A 15,673-nucleotide genomic window follows, 5' to 3' on the forward strand; every position below is an offset into this window, starting at 1 on the left:
ATGTACAGTATGACAACCCATGCCAGTGTATGTAGGTTATACATTAAGAAAGCACTCTGAGGTCATAGGGACAAGGTTAAGTCATCTTTTCCAGTCCAGTCATTCTTCCCATTGGCTCAGATTGGCTTCGGCCAGTGAGCCTCTGGATTTATTTTACTTCATACAACGTTTTCTGACACTGCCAGTCAAGGGTTAATTCATGTTTGCCCTGACTTGGGTAATCACTTTGACAGCTCTAAATGAAGTGATCGTTAAAGAGCAGAGAACTTTTGTTTTCTAATCCTTTGGGAAGGGAGAGACATCCGTAAACAAAGGAAGAGGGTTTGAATCAAGTCTGGTAAATGCTTTCCAGTGCTACAGGGCAATATAGACCAGTCTGTCATTGCTATAGGGCAGTTTGCATTAAAAATACAAGTGGTGTTCTCACCAGTCTGGCTCACAATTTAGTTATTTTTGTTGTTGCATGTAGTTTTATTATGGAATAAAACTTCTCTAGAAGTTCCCAAGGCTCACTGTCACAAACAAAACTAAAACCAGATGCTTGGCCCGTTGATGATACATGAACCAATTCCAATGTGTAATCGGAGAAATAAACTGCAAGTGTCAGACTGAAAACTAAACTCAATCGAGTGGTTTGTTTTTGTCTTCTGTACAGTCTTTCAAAAGAACCGAAAGGAAAATGTTGCTGCTGACCTTTATGTTGCCCCACTGAAAATAGACACATTTCCTGTCTCTCTCTGTCTGTACCTGAACAATGGCTTTTTTCTTAAGCTTTATTTTATAGGAGAAGTGGGAGCCTGCTTTTTTCCATATCTAAGATTTGTCAGACAGACAAAAGCCAAGTTTATTGTATTGTTTAAGAGCAAATGTCTTTGCAGGGAGTCAGATAATGGTAGGACTGCATCAGAAATACCAAATACACAACTTTATTAGAAGATGGTTGCTTTGAAGTCAGCCTTTGTTTTTGGAGCATAAAAACAAATGGGAATAGACACCCTCTGTAACTGATCAAATGGGAATTGATCATTTGGCTAAGGCAAGAATATGATTGTTCATTCTTGTGTATTAAGTATTACACTAAGACTAATAATTTGTCCCTCACTGATTGTGCTATGCTCATGAAAGATACCTCTAATTGTGCTGCTTGTTGAGATTCATAAGAACTTAAGATTTGTGAGAAAGCTGACTTAAAGGGATACTCCACCCTTTAAGGATGCGCTGTTTTATTTCAAATCAAAGCTAAATACACGTAGAAACAGCACATCCTTGTGGCGCGGATGATACAGAAGAGCATACGCAGCATATGGTGATATGGAGAGACACAGAGGAGACCGTTGACATAGGAATTATTGAATAAAGTCGTTATTTTTGTTTTCTTTGCTTACAAAAAGTCTTCCCATCGCTTCATATAACCCAGATTGCACGTCTGATGGCAGATGGAGTATTCTGACGATGACTTTTGACACTGCTATTTACTTGGCAGTCTATGGGACAGTCTCAAGCCTCCAGGTTTTCATCCAAAATATCTTAAATTGTGTTCCGAAGATGAATAGAGCTTTTACGGGTTTTTAATGACATGGGGGTAAGTGATTAATGACAAAATTGTGGAGTATCCCTTTAAGGTGCAGTACCATAAACAAAAGTTTGTTAAAATTGTGTGAGGAAAAAGGTCCAATAGTGTAATGATTTTAAGCATAGCTTGCCAGAATTAACTTTGAAACCAAGCAGCTTTTTGTTGATTTTGAACCATTTTGTTTTGCATTGGTAAATGCCACTCTTAAAAAAAATGTAACTGTAACCTGTCACTTGTTAAATTGGAGCTGAGACACAGAGTTGTGTCCAACTCTGACATTATGCCGCCATTATTCGTCCTGTCTCTCCTCCTCGAAACACTGCTGAACAGACATATCTCATATTCACAAAGTATCAACAGAACCCAGAAACCCTGGTGTTCAATTTATTTAGAATCAGATTCATTGAAGGACATGACCCACAAGCCTGTCATTTGTTCATAAATCACTATAAGACATCCAGACATGCACATCTGCATGCTGAAGATTAATTATGACTGCTCCCATCTTATTGTCTGTTTAAATTTCATGAACCTATAACCTTTAACTGAGAAACCAGATACTTCACATATGTTAGAGTTTCCATTAACTAATGCAGATGTCGAATATCAACGTCAGACCGAATCATAACTGACCTGAAAATTGTAAAATTGCTCTCAGCTTCCATGGTTTTGCTCCAAATTTTTTTTTTTTATGAATGTATTGAGGAGGTTTTTCCCAGTAGAGGAGTTATTATTCTCTTTCTTCACACTGCGCACATGGCTTATGGCCGTTTTGTCTTGTTTCATAATAAGCAGTTTGGATTATATTCTATTTCTTAGTTTCTGGATATTTATCAGCTGTCATTATAATGGAGACATAAACAATTCTGACAAACCGATTGATGGCTGTATTGTTAACTTCAAGCATGATTAAATCAGCCTGCTCAAACCTGTGGCCAGTGCAGCATCTGTCCTCAATCACTGCATCTGAATGGGATCGTCTCAGGGCCCGTCTGGAAAACCACTTTGCCAAGTGATGGTACCCCTGCTATGCCTTTAGAGCCATTTGTTCATTCAGGTGAACTGGATTAAGAATGCTCTCTTGGGAAGAAAAAGACAAATCTCAGCATCTGTGAGAAACTGATGTACAGTACAGTAAGAATATTGGCCATTTTGGAAATTCTGGTTTGTGTGATATATTTGGTTAAAAGTCAACATAAATTAAAAAATTAGCCTATTTATTGTTTTAATTTCTTAAAAAAATATATATAGATATATAACTGCCATTTACAAGGTTGGGCGCAATAAGATTAAGAAATATATATATATTTTTTTTATTAAGCAAAGATGCAATTAATTGACCAAAAGTAACAGTAAAGACATTTATAATGTTACAAACCATTTCTATTTCAAATAAATTCTTCCCTTTTGAACTTTCTATTCATCAGAGAAAAAATAAATAAAAATAATGTCACGGTTTCCAAAAAATATAAAGCATCACAACTGTTTTCAACATTGATAATAATAAAAATAATGTTTCTTGAGCATATACTGTATCTTATTATCAGCATATTAGAATGATTTTTGAAGGATTATGTGACACTGAAGACTGGAGTAATGATGCTGAAAATCCAGCTTTGCAATCACAGGAATAAATTAAATTTTAAAATAGGTTAAAATAGAATACAAATATTTTACATTTTTAGAAATATTTCATAATATTACTGTTTTTACTTTATTTTTGAACAAGTATATCGTTGGTGAGGATAAGATTTATAAACATTAAAAATCTATTATTAAATATAATTTTACATTTTTATTTAAATTATGAAAATGTGTCTTAATATCTTATGCATTATTGCTTCTCAATTAAATTTAAATTCGTTATTTTTTCAGTTCTTAAAATACACATTTTTCTTGAATATTTGGATTCATTATCAAATAAGTCATATAATTATATAATTCAAAGCTTTTTTGAAATGCCATCCTTGAGTAGAAAACCATTTAAACTCCGTTAAAAACGTGGTCTTTGTTACATGACAGAACATTTCTTAACAGGCCCCTGATGATGTTGCAAAGAGCTAATTTTCTCTTCTAAATGGCAGCATCCCTGCAGTCTGCAAGCATTTTTCTATTAAAAACAATAAAAAACAGGAAATGCCGCTTACAAACAGTGTTCTACTCTATCAGCCTTTATTCCTCCTCGATCTGCTTGCAGTCGTGGGTGCTGGTGGGTAAGTTGCTGCTACAGCAGTGTATGTTTAGCCAGTAAAACCTAGCATGTGGTGTTAGCTCTCCTCTGGGGCAACAAGAAGTCCATATGGTACAATGTGCAATCAGCTAGAGCAAGCAGGTGCAAGAACAACACTTGGTTAATGTCTGTGAATAAAAATAGTAGCATAACAAAAGTTACAGTTTTTTAATACAGACTTCTGAATTAGTTAAAATGTATCGTGAAGTGCCTTTGTGTAATTTAGTGAGCAAGGTTTTGGACAGTAAACAAATGAATTATTCAGGTCAGTGTCTGGATGATTTTCTTTCTTTTTTAAATAGTTTTTTTGAGCTAAAATCACACATAATCCAGGTAACTTTTTTGACTTTTACTTTGTCTGCCGCCTGTTTTCTCAAAACTGTCCTTGCAGCACTATAAAACATGAACAGGCTTTCGCAAGGACACTGAATGAATGACAGCATCTGTCAGGCAGAGACGGAGGAGAGACAGGGACGTGTGGACAGTTGATGGCCATATTGATCTCCACCCATCCTCTTTATTAACAAGGTGCCTGGTCTCAGAGCAGCCCTATTAATTCAGACAGTCACGTCTCATTGACTCATTGTCATTTCCAGACTGTCGAGAATGAAAAAGCATTTCCTCTTTGAGCTTGTGCTTCTTGTTTTTATATTGTTTTACTGTCTTTCCTGTGTAAGATGAATTATGTATTCCCTTTTGTCTGATTTATTTTTTCCCTCATTTTTCTGTCTTTATTTGCAACAGTGGTAAAGCTGTGCCTCTTTCCTGAGATTTTTTGGAATACTCACAAGTATTGCTACATTTTCACTAACATTTTTGACAGTTTTGATGTTTGACTAATTACTGTAATGCATTACAGAAAGAAAAGACATTATAAGACTAAACATATAGTCACAAAATATGCATTTAATTACATTTAATTGCAAATAATTCAGTTGCGTTTAACTTTTTTAAGAGATTTGGTTTTACAAAATTACCATGGTGTTACCATGGTATGGATGCGGACATGCTATGAAATAATGACATATTTAAATATTAATAAATATTTAAATTATGAAATATCATTTTTATTAAATGTTTACATTTATTATTTAAATATTGAAAAATATATATACAGATCATTTCTAAAATAAAAAAGCAATAATTTTTATTTTTTGAATAACTTTAGGTCGTGCTCAAGGGATTACAAGCACTGTCATTCCCCTTTAATAGCAACTTGATTTATAATTTAGTAACATTTTAACGAGACTTTTTTGTTTTTACATAAAAGTAGCATGGTGTTATGAACATAGTAAAATGGTAATATTATGATAGATATCACCGTCATCACTTTTTTTTAAGTATCTTTGCGTAATGTGTAAATACTATTGCACAAAAATATGGTATTCATTCAGTATCACAGTTTATGTCCATTTATAAAAAACACTTGCTGATTGGTCATTTTGGTTGAAATGTTTTATTTTTATTGATAATTTTTGTTAAAACTAATTTTATTAAATCATATATTAAATAATTAAATAGAAATATGTATTTAAATATAAATTAATGAATATACTTTTAATTAAATAAGGAAGTGTGTCATTTTTATATAGTAAAACATTTATATAAAATAAATTATTATTTATTTTTTTATTTTTTTGTTAAGGGTTGCAAGCACTGTAGTTCCCCTTTAACTGAGACTTAACTCATAATTTAGCATGGTGTCTTGTACCTTATTTCTCAAGCACCATAGTATTGCCACCAATGTTTCACAGTGCTGTTTTGTAAGAGGTGTTGCACTCATTTGGCAGGAGTTGTGATGTTGTTGGTAAGGTCCACATTGCCCGATTGTCTTGAAGATGAGAACAGGTTGTTCTGCCAGAGCAGCAGCTACATTGCATGCATTGAAGCCTGTTGGCTTTCTAATGAGTCGTTACGTAAAGGGTGTCACGGCAGCAAAGGCATGTACAGCAGCTAGTCAGAGACCCTATAATGTTGAAGCATTGAAATGCTTTTATTCACATGTGAAAGAACGGTCAGATGCAGTTGAGGCATGTGCACTATATGGACTCATTTGACTTGGTACTGCAGATAGCACCAGCTGGTGTTCAGTTGACTCCATATTATTTCCCTTTAGGCATTTCATATAGCATAAGCCAAAAGTACAGAAATGGGTGATGCGGCCCATGCGGAAAAGCTAATTGATCACATAGAAGTTATGATTGGATATTCACTGACATCTGTTTCCGCTCTCCAAACTCACTGAATTAACCATGCTGTGTTTTTTTCTTCTACAGAGGGGGAGCCCATTGAAGCCATCGCAAAATTCGATTATGTGGGCCGCTCTGCACGGGAGCTGTCCTTTAAGAAGGGTGCATCTCTGCTGCTGTATCAGAGAGCCTCGGATGACTGGTGGGAGGGCAGACACAACGGCATAGACGGCCTAGTGCCTCACCAGTACATCGTTGTACAGGATATGTGAGTATCTCTACTGTTCTACAGTAATAAAAGAATATAAATAATGATAGCACTTCAGCAGAGTTTGATGTTATTAACCTTTATTTCACCAGACAAGTTTTTGAGTTTTAGTCGATTCAGTCCTTGTGCATAGAATAAAATTAACATAAAATTGAACAAATTAGAAAAAAAATCTGCAAAAAAAGAAAAAAATAAATCAGAAATAGAATTTACTGTTGTGCAACACAATGTAGAAAATCTAATTAAAAATTAGGATAAGATATAATGTATGTAAAAAGCAAAATGTAAGAGGTAGGTGATAGCAAGAGTATTCATTATTTATGTATTATATATTAGGGCTGTGACTCTAATAAAAATGTAACTAATTGCACAGATTTTTATGATTAATCATGATTAATCACATATCAATAATTGTATATCATGTAATATAAATCATATATATTATATATAAATTACTGTATAACAATCATATGTAAAAATAATAAAAAAGTTATCACAATTAAACAATTTACATATGTAATTGTCACAATGTAGAATAATCATCAAATATTTTATATAATATTTATATTAATAATAATAAATAATATTTTAAATAATTTTTTTATTGGCACCTGGGTAGTGAGTTTGTTTTGTTTTGGTTTTTTGTTATTATTATTATTATGTATTTTAGTATTGTTGTTTTCCCCAGGCCTAGTATTTATAGTGTAATATTATTTATTTTGATTTGTCCACTATTTTATTTTTTCCCTGAGCTTGTCACATTCTGGGATTGCCTTCTCCTCAAGAGATAAACAAGCGCTGTCCAAAATTTTACATTTGAAAACATTAATAATAATAAAATGTTGTCAAGGTAGGCACCTAGTTTGATTTGGAACATAACTTGAGGCACATCTGAGTTTGGTTTCACCACTCTGCTGTGGATCATCTCCTCTGGTAAATCCCTTTATGGTCATGACAACTTTTTTAGTCCGGGCAACCATTGGCGCCTAGTTGAACAGATTATGGCTCATAAAGGGGGCAAATCTAATGGATCGGGCACAGTTCTGAGTGACGCCAACAACAGAGCCCATACCAGCCCACTGTGTGTGTATCAATAATTCACATCATGATCCTCTGTTGATGTGTTCTTGGCTCGTGGCACTGAGAGAATGACGTAGTGAGCGAGTTTAAGAGGCCCTAGACCAGCAGCGTCAGCACCTCAGTCCAAAAAAAGAGCGCAAGAGTGAAAGGATAGACAGCTCACACACACAGGATATCCTCTATGGCACACATGCAATGGAGAGAATTCACATCACAGCTGATAGAAATGTCTGTTTGGTGCTAAAAACATGCACATGTGACCTAATGTTCTGTCCAGTAGACTGTATCAACAGCTGTGATTTTACACAGGATTTGTGGAGCTTTACATGCTCTCCAAGTCTCTTTCACAGGCCTCGTGTCAGGGCTTTAACACACCAGTCAACACAAGCATCACATACTGCTTGACCTTCACAAGATAGCAATGAAGAAGGGCAGCGTCACAAAGTTGCAAGTTAATCAGGAAGTATACATTTCAAACAGCAAAAAAACAGTGAAAGCAAATTTCAATTTTGTTTGAGCTTACGGCAGGAAAATAATTCCCTGCAATCGATTGCTTTAAAACATTGCTGAAAGTGCAGTGACAAATTATGTTAAAATTAAAAATGTTTGAAGTATGTTCAGTTACTATAGGTCTGCACTATTAGGCAAAATAAAATCAAAATTTTAGTATGGCTTAGTGCAACTGTCAAATCGCAAATGCTCATCATCTAAATATATGCAAAGCAGCACTATGTTCTTTTGCACATGAGCGACTCATGATACAGTGTTTTCAGTTTCTCAAAGCACGTTGATTCACATGAAATGTATGTAATTTTTATGTGTTTATTGTGATATAAAATCACATTTTTGGAGATATTTTGCATGCTTACAAACAAGCACAGCAGTATAATAATAATATAATAATTAACAATGTTTATTATTATTATTATATGGTCATATTGATATATAATCACAACATTTTGGCCAAATTGTGCAAAAATCTAAGCAAAACTGTATTTTTTAAAATAATAATAATTATTATTATGAAAAGGAAGAGCTCAGCGATACAAACAACAAGTGCCCACCTGACCCTTAATTTTTTGGCTATTTTGAAATGTGTTTTGGTGGCAATTTGAGCTGCTCTTGTCATCTGTCGTGAAACAGTTTCTTTTAAACATTAAACTAAGGCTAATGCGTGTAAATAAGTTATTATAACTTGCTTGTTTGCTGTTTTTTTTTACAGGGATGACACGTTCTCTGACACTCTGAGCCAGAAGGCGGACAGTGAGGCCAGCAGTGGACATGGAGGAGAGGAGAAATGCTCCAGTAGAGACATTGGGTCTCCAGCAGACAGCAGACTACCTGATGCCTACATCAGCAGGTGACTGAACGAAAACATCCCAGAATTCCCCTCACTTCAAGCACACACTTAGGCTATTCAGTTAAAGGAACAGTCAATTAAATGACAAACAAATACCCTGTGTCAGCGCCAGTGGCTTCGTGGTTTATCATTTGCTCTCTCCCCCGTTCATTCGCTCTATCCCTCTGTCGTGCAGCTATGTTTCATGCCTCTTGAATCTTTCAGTGCATTTGTCTTTATTTAGATGTTCTCCTCCTTCCATAAGTGCGTTTATCAAACATACATCCTCGCGGATGAGGATAGCCTCCTCCTGCAACTGTGAACCCAATGACATTATGGCAATCAAATCATAAAGTGGTGATCTCCAAAGACAAATATTCTCTTTGACATGTCAGCACTAGTCCTAAGAGGCGGCGGGCGCAAAACACATGAACTCAGTATTTGTTTACATTGAGTTTGCCAGAATATCTGGATATGCAGTGAGTGTTAGTGTACTGCAGTGTGATAACAGACCTGTGCAGACTGTGCCATAGAAATAAAATTACTCTGAGAGTTCAGTGTCAAATGCCGGTCAGTATGAATATGATTTATATGGTTTCCCATAAATGTTCACCATTTTATCATGACTTGACTATCTTTTGACACATTCTGTGTCTTGTATTATGCAGCAGTGCACCGTTGAGTCGCTCCATGTTTTAATGTAGTGCAGGTCGCCCCCTGCTGGACAAAAACAGCTACTGGGACATTAAATAAAATAATACTCAAATTCATTTCATTTCTATTTACTTTGATCATTATCAGCAGCACAGCTATGTAAATTATGAACTCGCAATTTAGCATGTCATTACTGATTGCTTTATATCACGGACTGTCAAAATGATTATACAAGCATTACAAGAGCTCATTAAGTACAAGTTATGAGGCAGCTATGTTATGATAAAAATACTCCATCTTACTAATTGATAATTTATGTTTCTTTACTAAGTGCACTTTCAGCTTTAAAACATACAGTACTTACTGTTGGAAATTTGCATTACAGAACAGTTGTCTTTTTCCTCCTAAACTGTGATTAGCAATTGTCAGTTCCACCAGTATTATTTAAATACTATTAAAGTTATTAATATTTTTTATTAAGTTTATTAATATTTTGAACTAGCTTTTGTATTTTAGCTTTTTTGTATTTTAGGAACTAAAAGTTTAGTTTAATTTTTTTTAAATATTTATATTCAGCCTAATGTTTGATTTATTAATTTTAGTTCTTCAACTTATGTCTTTCAAGGCAGGTTTTATCATTTTTATTTATTTATTTTCTAAGTTTAGGTTTTCATCTAATATTCTTCGCTTTTTTATTTTTTATTAAATTTTTTGTTTTGTTTTGTTTGTTTTTTCAGTCACCAAAAGCAATTTTTTATATTTTTAGTTAACGATAACAGCACTGCTTTCCACCACATCTTTGGTTTATTTTGTGTTTTAAATGGTCTTAGGGCTAATTTTATTGCTAAAATATTATGTCAAAATTATAGCCTGGTTGAAAATGACATATTATATTCACAAGTCATATTTTGACAGTTGTCTCATTGATAAACATGTATACTGACTTAAAAAAGAAAAATCTATAAGAGGCAAAACTGTTAATATTGATATCCTACCCTTTGGTTCCCATATCAGGCATCTCTCAGAGGAAGCTCTTTTAGCTAATACTGTGATATGCACAGTCAGAATACATCCTTTCAGGCCTCTTGTCATGAATATGTAGTGTAGGTCTTGCCAAAGATACTCTCTATTGACCATGTCCATCACTTAACGTGAAGCTAATAGCATTCTCCGTGGTCTCCAAACCTCTCACAAAAGCTGTTATTTTAGCCAGGTATGGAAATAGATTCATTACACACTTTAACGTGTCATATTTCCTCTTTCTTTATTTAGCAGGCACAGGAAGAGAAGTGATCCTCCGACCCGCAGGCCTCCAGCTCGCCCCACTGACACCCACTGCTTGGTCCACCCCTCCCAGGGCCACCACTTCAACCATAGCAGCCACGGTAGTCACGGCAACCCAGATTTGGGATCCCCAGTGATGGGCCACTATAGTCCACGGGACATGCTGAGAGGAAGAGGACACATGCCCATGGATAGTCCCGAGAGACGCCGACGGACCGGCCACGGCAGCCTGACCAACATCAGCCGGCACGAGTCCATAAAAAATATGGAGAGCCCTCCCATCCGCAGGTCCACGTCTTCAGGCCAGTACACAAGCTTCTCCGAGCCTCACGGCAAGAGCCTGGATCCTGAGAGCATCGCACAGGTCAGCGGGAGGCGAGCGACGACGCCGCTTACACCATGCGCTGCAGGCCCAGCCCTGTAACATAGTCAGTTACTGCCTCCTGTTACTAATGACTAATGCGTATCTGCAACACACACTCACACACTCTGCCTCATTTATGAAGCACGAGCAAAGAAAACGTGTAAATCACTAAAAAATCAGTTTAAATGTGCTGTAAGCCAGTGCTTGTCGTCCTTTTTGACTTCAAGGTCCCATATTATCAAAGGCAATGTCTGAAAGCTGGCCAGCTAGGCTAATATATTCCTCTGCTTTATTTACACTGAGTGTGAGATTAAAATAATTAACCACAATTTATTTTGTAATGGTTCTTAAATTGAATGTTCTTAAGAGTTCTCACTCTTTTTGACAAATAAATGTACATGATTTTACAGTCATTTGCGATGATTGGATAAGGTTTTAAATTAAAAAAAATAATAATAAATACTCACAAAAGACCAATTTCTACCCAATAAAATTATTTAAAGGTTTATGTTTATTTATAGATATTGTATATGACTTTTAAAATTATTATTATTATTATTATTATTATAAATCTAGAAATCATGCTGTTAAAATTCCTGGTTTTCCAAGACCTTGAGAACCTTGGTTTATAAAAATGGCAATCCACCCTTTCAGTCATTCGTTTTACTGAATAAGGATTTTTAAAAGTATTTTAGCTCACAAAGAGCCATTTCTACCTAATGAAATATTTTAAAGATTTAATCACCCTCAAGAAATTTGTTTTCATTATAAAAATATATAATTCATCTTATTATTTTTCTATTATTTTTTAGATATTTAATTTAACTAATTTATTTTAAATATAGAAATCACAATTTTTTCAATGACATGTTTTCCAAGACCTTGGAAAATCTGGTTGTTAAATAAAAATAAATTTTTGAAGTGGTCAAATTAAAAATAACAATTTGTACCAGTTAATTATTTTAAAAGTTGTTTGTGTTTCTTTAAATCATTTCAAAAGGCAAAGTTTCTGAGGCCCCCTGGTGGGCCCCTCTATTTTTCAAAATTTCTGCCTAGCAAATAATTCACATAAATTCATTCTGCTTGTGTTTCATGAATAAGGCCTATTTTCATGTTTAAAATAGTTAAAAAGAGAAAAAGATGCTTTTATTGAGTCCATATTCTAGCCCCCAAAAAACTGTCACACACTAAGTAATATCTACTACTTGAAAAAACTCCCCACTGGTTTCACAACAACATTTCCAGTGTCTCTTTAATAATTGTCTCATGTATTTATTTAATACTAACAATCTGACCATTTCATGTGCACATATTTGATCTCACTAGTCATAATTCATCATGTTGTCTGCTTGTATTGCATTTATCTGATGTTTATTATTATACACGCTTTAATTCTCCATTTCTTTCTTGTAGGACATAGAGGAGACGATGAACACTGCTCTAAATGAGCTGAAGGAGCTTGAACGGCAGAGTTCTGCTAAACACGCCCCTGACGTGGTGCTGGACACTCTGGAGCCGATGAAGAACGCTCCCACACCGGCCAGCTCCACCGAGTCTCTGAGCCAACTCCACGGCCTCCTGCTGCGGCCCGCCGTCACGGAGCCACCCATGCGCCGCAGCACCAGCTCCTCCAGCGATACCATGAGCACCTTCAAGCCCGCCGTGGCCCCGCGCATGGGGGTGCAGCTCAAGCCCCCTGCCCTGCGGCCCAAACCCATGGTGGCGATACCTAAAACAGGAGCAGCGCAGCATCCGGCGGCCCCTCCACAGGATCCACTGGACAAATCCTGCACCATGTGATTCATTGTGGGCGAAACGTTCAGGGACAAAGAAGGATATAAGATTAGGACCACTGTTGTCAGAGCCAGATTTATAGTGACATTTAATGCCAATGAACATGGTGACGTGTGGTTCTTTATTTTGCAACATTTCATTCACTTCAGAGAGTGGACTAAAGCAAATATAGATAACTAATGATACTAGAAATACCTTACTGTGGTTAATGAGGTGACTATAGTTTTGAACATAGTGTGTATAAAATTAAAACACTATTATAGGGATTATTAATAAACTAGAATAACGTCAGTCTTTGAGCATGGTTTTGAGGAAGAATAGAGTTAGTTAAACAGGTGTTTACTATTTCAGAGAGTTAGTCAATTCAAACAAACATTTTTAGATATTCTAGAAACCTGCAACTAACATTACAGTTTATTTGTATCACAAAACTGTTTGCATGCTTGTCTGACACCTTATTATTTTCCCCGCAATACGCTGTGTGAATAGATTAAGGAGTTGTGACAATGATATTTAAGAAAGCAACAAATCACTACAGCTTCCTACGGTATGTTGTTAAGTTTGACTTTCTTTATATGAGTAGTTTACATCCACTAGAAAAACTGCTAAATGTGAATAATACAGAAACTAAGCAGGGTCTTAGGTTTTTCTGTTTACAGCATAAGGATTGTGGGAAATTTACATCTCAGAGTGTTTTCTAGATAGGGATTCTTTGAAATGATGTGTGGAATGTTGACGTTGGAAACACACTGCCATATAAGGGCATGTGATGTCACATCTTCTGCCCGTCCTGATTGGCTGTCGAGCTTATGAGCGATTCTAAGTTGTGTCAGCAAGGCTTTACTTTGAATATTATATTTTTGATAGTAATATTTGAATATATGCCTGGGGAGATTGTGTAAACCACATCCGCTTACATTAAAGAAACATTTTCCTAGATTTTTTTTTCTTCTACACTTGATTTCTTATTTAGAAATATATATTGTGTATATAAATGTACATCCACTAAACCATTTTTGTTTTTTTTTGTCTTTATGTTCATTACTTTCTCCCAGGAACCAACTGCTCACTCTAAAACAATATTTTTGTAGTATCTATCTGATTAATTAGATGTAATCTGTGAATAGTCAAGTCTTAACTGCCAAAAAAAAGTAAAGTCCTTTAAGTGCTGCTTAGAGATTGATGCGTATAGGCAACGAGAATCTTTTCCTTGTCAGCTTAGCTGTCTAAAACGCTCAGCTTGGTTCTATCCTATAAGCATGAAAGATAATCCTTTTAGTTGTCATATGCAAGTACTTTTCTAGAAACTTTTGAGGCATAATTTCTTGTTGGTTCACCAAACAAGGGAATGATGCCAATAGCCATGGACTCAGAGACTGTTACTGCAGTGCTTTCATGGGATAGTGCTGTTTCTTATATGTGCTAGATAGAGGCCCATTAACCCTTTGTAATAATGTCACACACAGCACCGCACCCAAATTAAGTCAGTCACGCGAGGTACCCAAAGATAAAGAGTTATGTACAGCATCAGTCACTCCCATGTATTTGCACTCAAAATTAAAGATTTAGGATTTCATATACAGTATATCAATCTGACGTTATCTGTGCATAGACATTCACATTATTATGACAGTTTGACAATAACTTTGTGTGTGTGTAATTGTACTGTATTCACTGACGATTATACAACAGTTTACTCATATTTAAGTAGAATATGCTATGAAATTTGTTTGGATGATGTCCATCGCTGAACTAAGGGGATAAACTGTACAAACTTTAAGAAAAATATAAGCAATGCCTGTTTTTAACATACTAAAGCCTTTTGATTACCGATTTATTCTGAACAATATTACAAACGATTTGTAATAGTGTTTTTATTTTCTTTTAATTTTTAAGAGTGTACATTAGGTAAACCATGAGAAATGTTCTCCCTGCAAAACTACACACAGTAGCAGAATCTCTGTACTTTATTGCTGTTATATCAGTGTCCATGTACATCTCTGTACAGTGTACTTGTGAAAGTGCCTTTAAAAGCTGTTTTAGAGGAACTTCGTCCAAACGTCCTCTGTGCTGTGGCGTTCTTATTTCAGATCCACTATACCGAGTTGCTAGGGATTACGATAAATAAGTTATTTCTAACATTGTTCTGTTTATTAAGTTGTAAGAATGATCAAATAATAAAGAGACTGCTTATCCATTGTGAGATTGCACTTTTATGTGAGACTGTATATTTGGCATGTAACATCCTAACAAGCTGGAGAGCTCTTGGAGGACTGCTCTATCTTTCTAATAAAGAACATAGATTGTGTCTCCTCCTAAGACAGTGTTGTTTTCATAATGGTGAGATTGTGTGTGATGATATGTATGTGATGCTTTCTCTTTAGCTTGAGCTGTAAAAAAAAAAAGAAGAGCAGCTTAATACAACTGTCATAGTTAATGAGGAAGGAGCATCAGAGCATTTTGAAACACAAGATCTGTTGAAACTTGGTTGTCCTAAACAACTGTTGTTATGGCTTCTTTAAGCATTCCATTGAAGATAAAGCATAACATTTAGGAGTTCAGGCTGACCTGATGTTATAAATCACAGCTCTGACTGACAGCGAAGTTTTCCCACATAACAATTGGTCTTAAATCAATAACTAACTTATGAGATTCTGCATGCGATCACACTTCTTATGTTGTCATCTCACGCTAATAACATACATGAAATTACATTTTGTGTTATTATTATTGTTATTGTTGTTAATTACCAAACTCTAACAATACAATATATATCAAGTGACAATGACAAGGTATTATGATATTGGTAATTTTAGTTAAAACCTGAGATTTTTTTCTTTGCGATGTAAAAAGGGAAAATACTTTACCTCATTACCAACCTTAGGAAAAATTAGGATG

At 35.2% G+C, this 15,673-nt stretch overlaps 1 protein-coding gene across 5 annotated transcripts in view; it reads left to right on the forward strand.

Annotated features, from left to right (window-relative positions):
• LOC109109209 (SLIT-ROBO Rho GTPase-activating protein 1-like) overlaps nucleotides 1-15,094 on the forward strand; it is a 93,959-nt gene extending 78,865 nt beyond the window's left edge. For 2 of the 5 annotated variants that reach the window (XM_042775492.1, XM_042775495.1), the window contains exons 19-22: nucleotides 6,080-6,260; nucleotides 8,563-8,700; nucleotides 10,609-10,981; nucleotides 12,395-15,094. In XM_042775492.1, the coding sequence (XP_042631426.1) occupies nucleotides 6,080-6,260; nucleotides 8,563-8,700; nucleotides 10,609-10,981; nucleotides 12,395-12,781 (1,079 nt within the window). In that variant the 3' untranslated portion in view covers nucleotides 12,782-15,094. Of the gene's footprint in view, nucleotides 1-6,079; nucleotides 6,261-8,562; nucleotides 8,701-10,605; nucleotides 11,046-12,394 lie in introns of all 5 variants that reach the window. The other 3 variants (XM_042775491.1, XM_042775493.1, XM_042775494.1) reach the window with 2 other exon arrangements.
• The last annotated feature ends 579 nt before the right edge of the window (nucleotides 15,095-15,673 follow it).

The sequence above is a fragment of the Cyprinus carpio genome, chromosome A18, assembly GCF_018340385.1.
Source record: "Cyprinus carpio isolate SPL01 chromosome A18, ASM1834038v1, whole genome shotgun sequence".
Classification (NCBI taxonomy): Eukaryota; Metazoa; Chordata; class Actinopteri; order Cypriniformes; family Cyprinidae; genus Cyprinus; species Cyprinus carpio.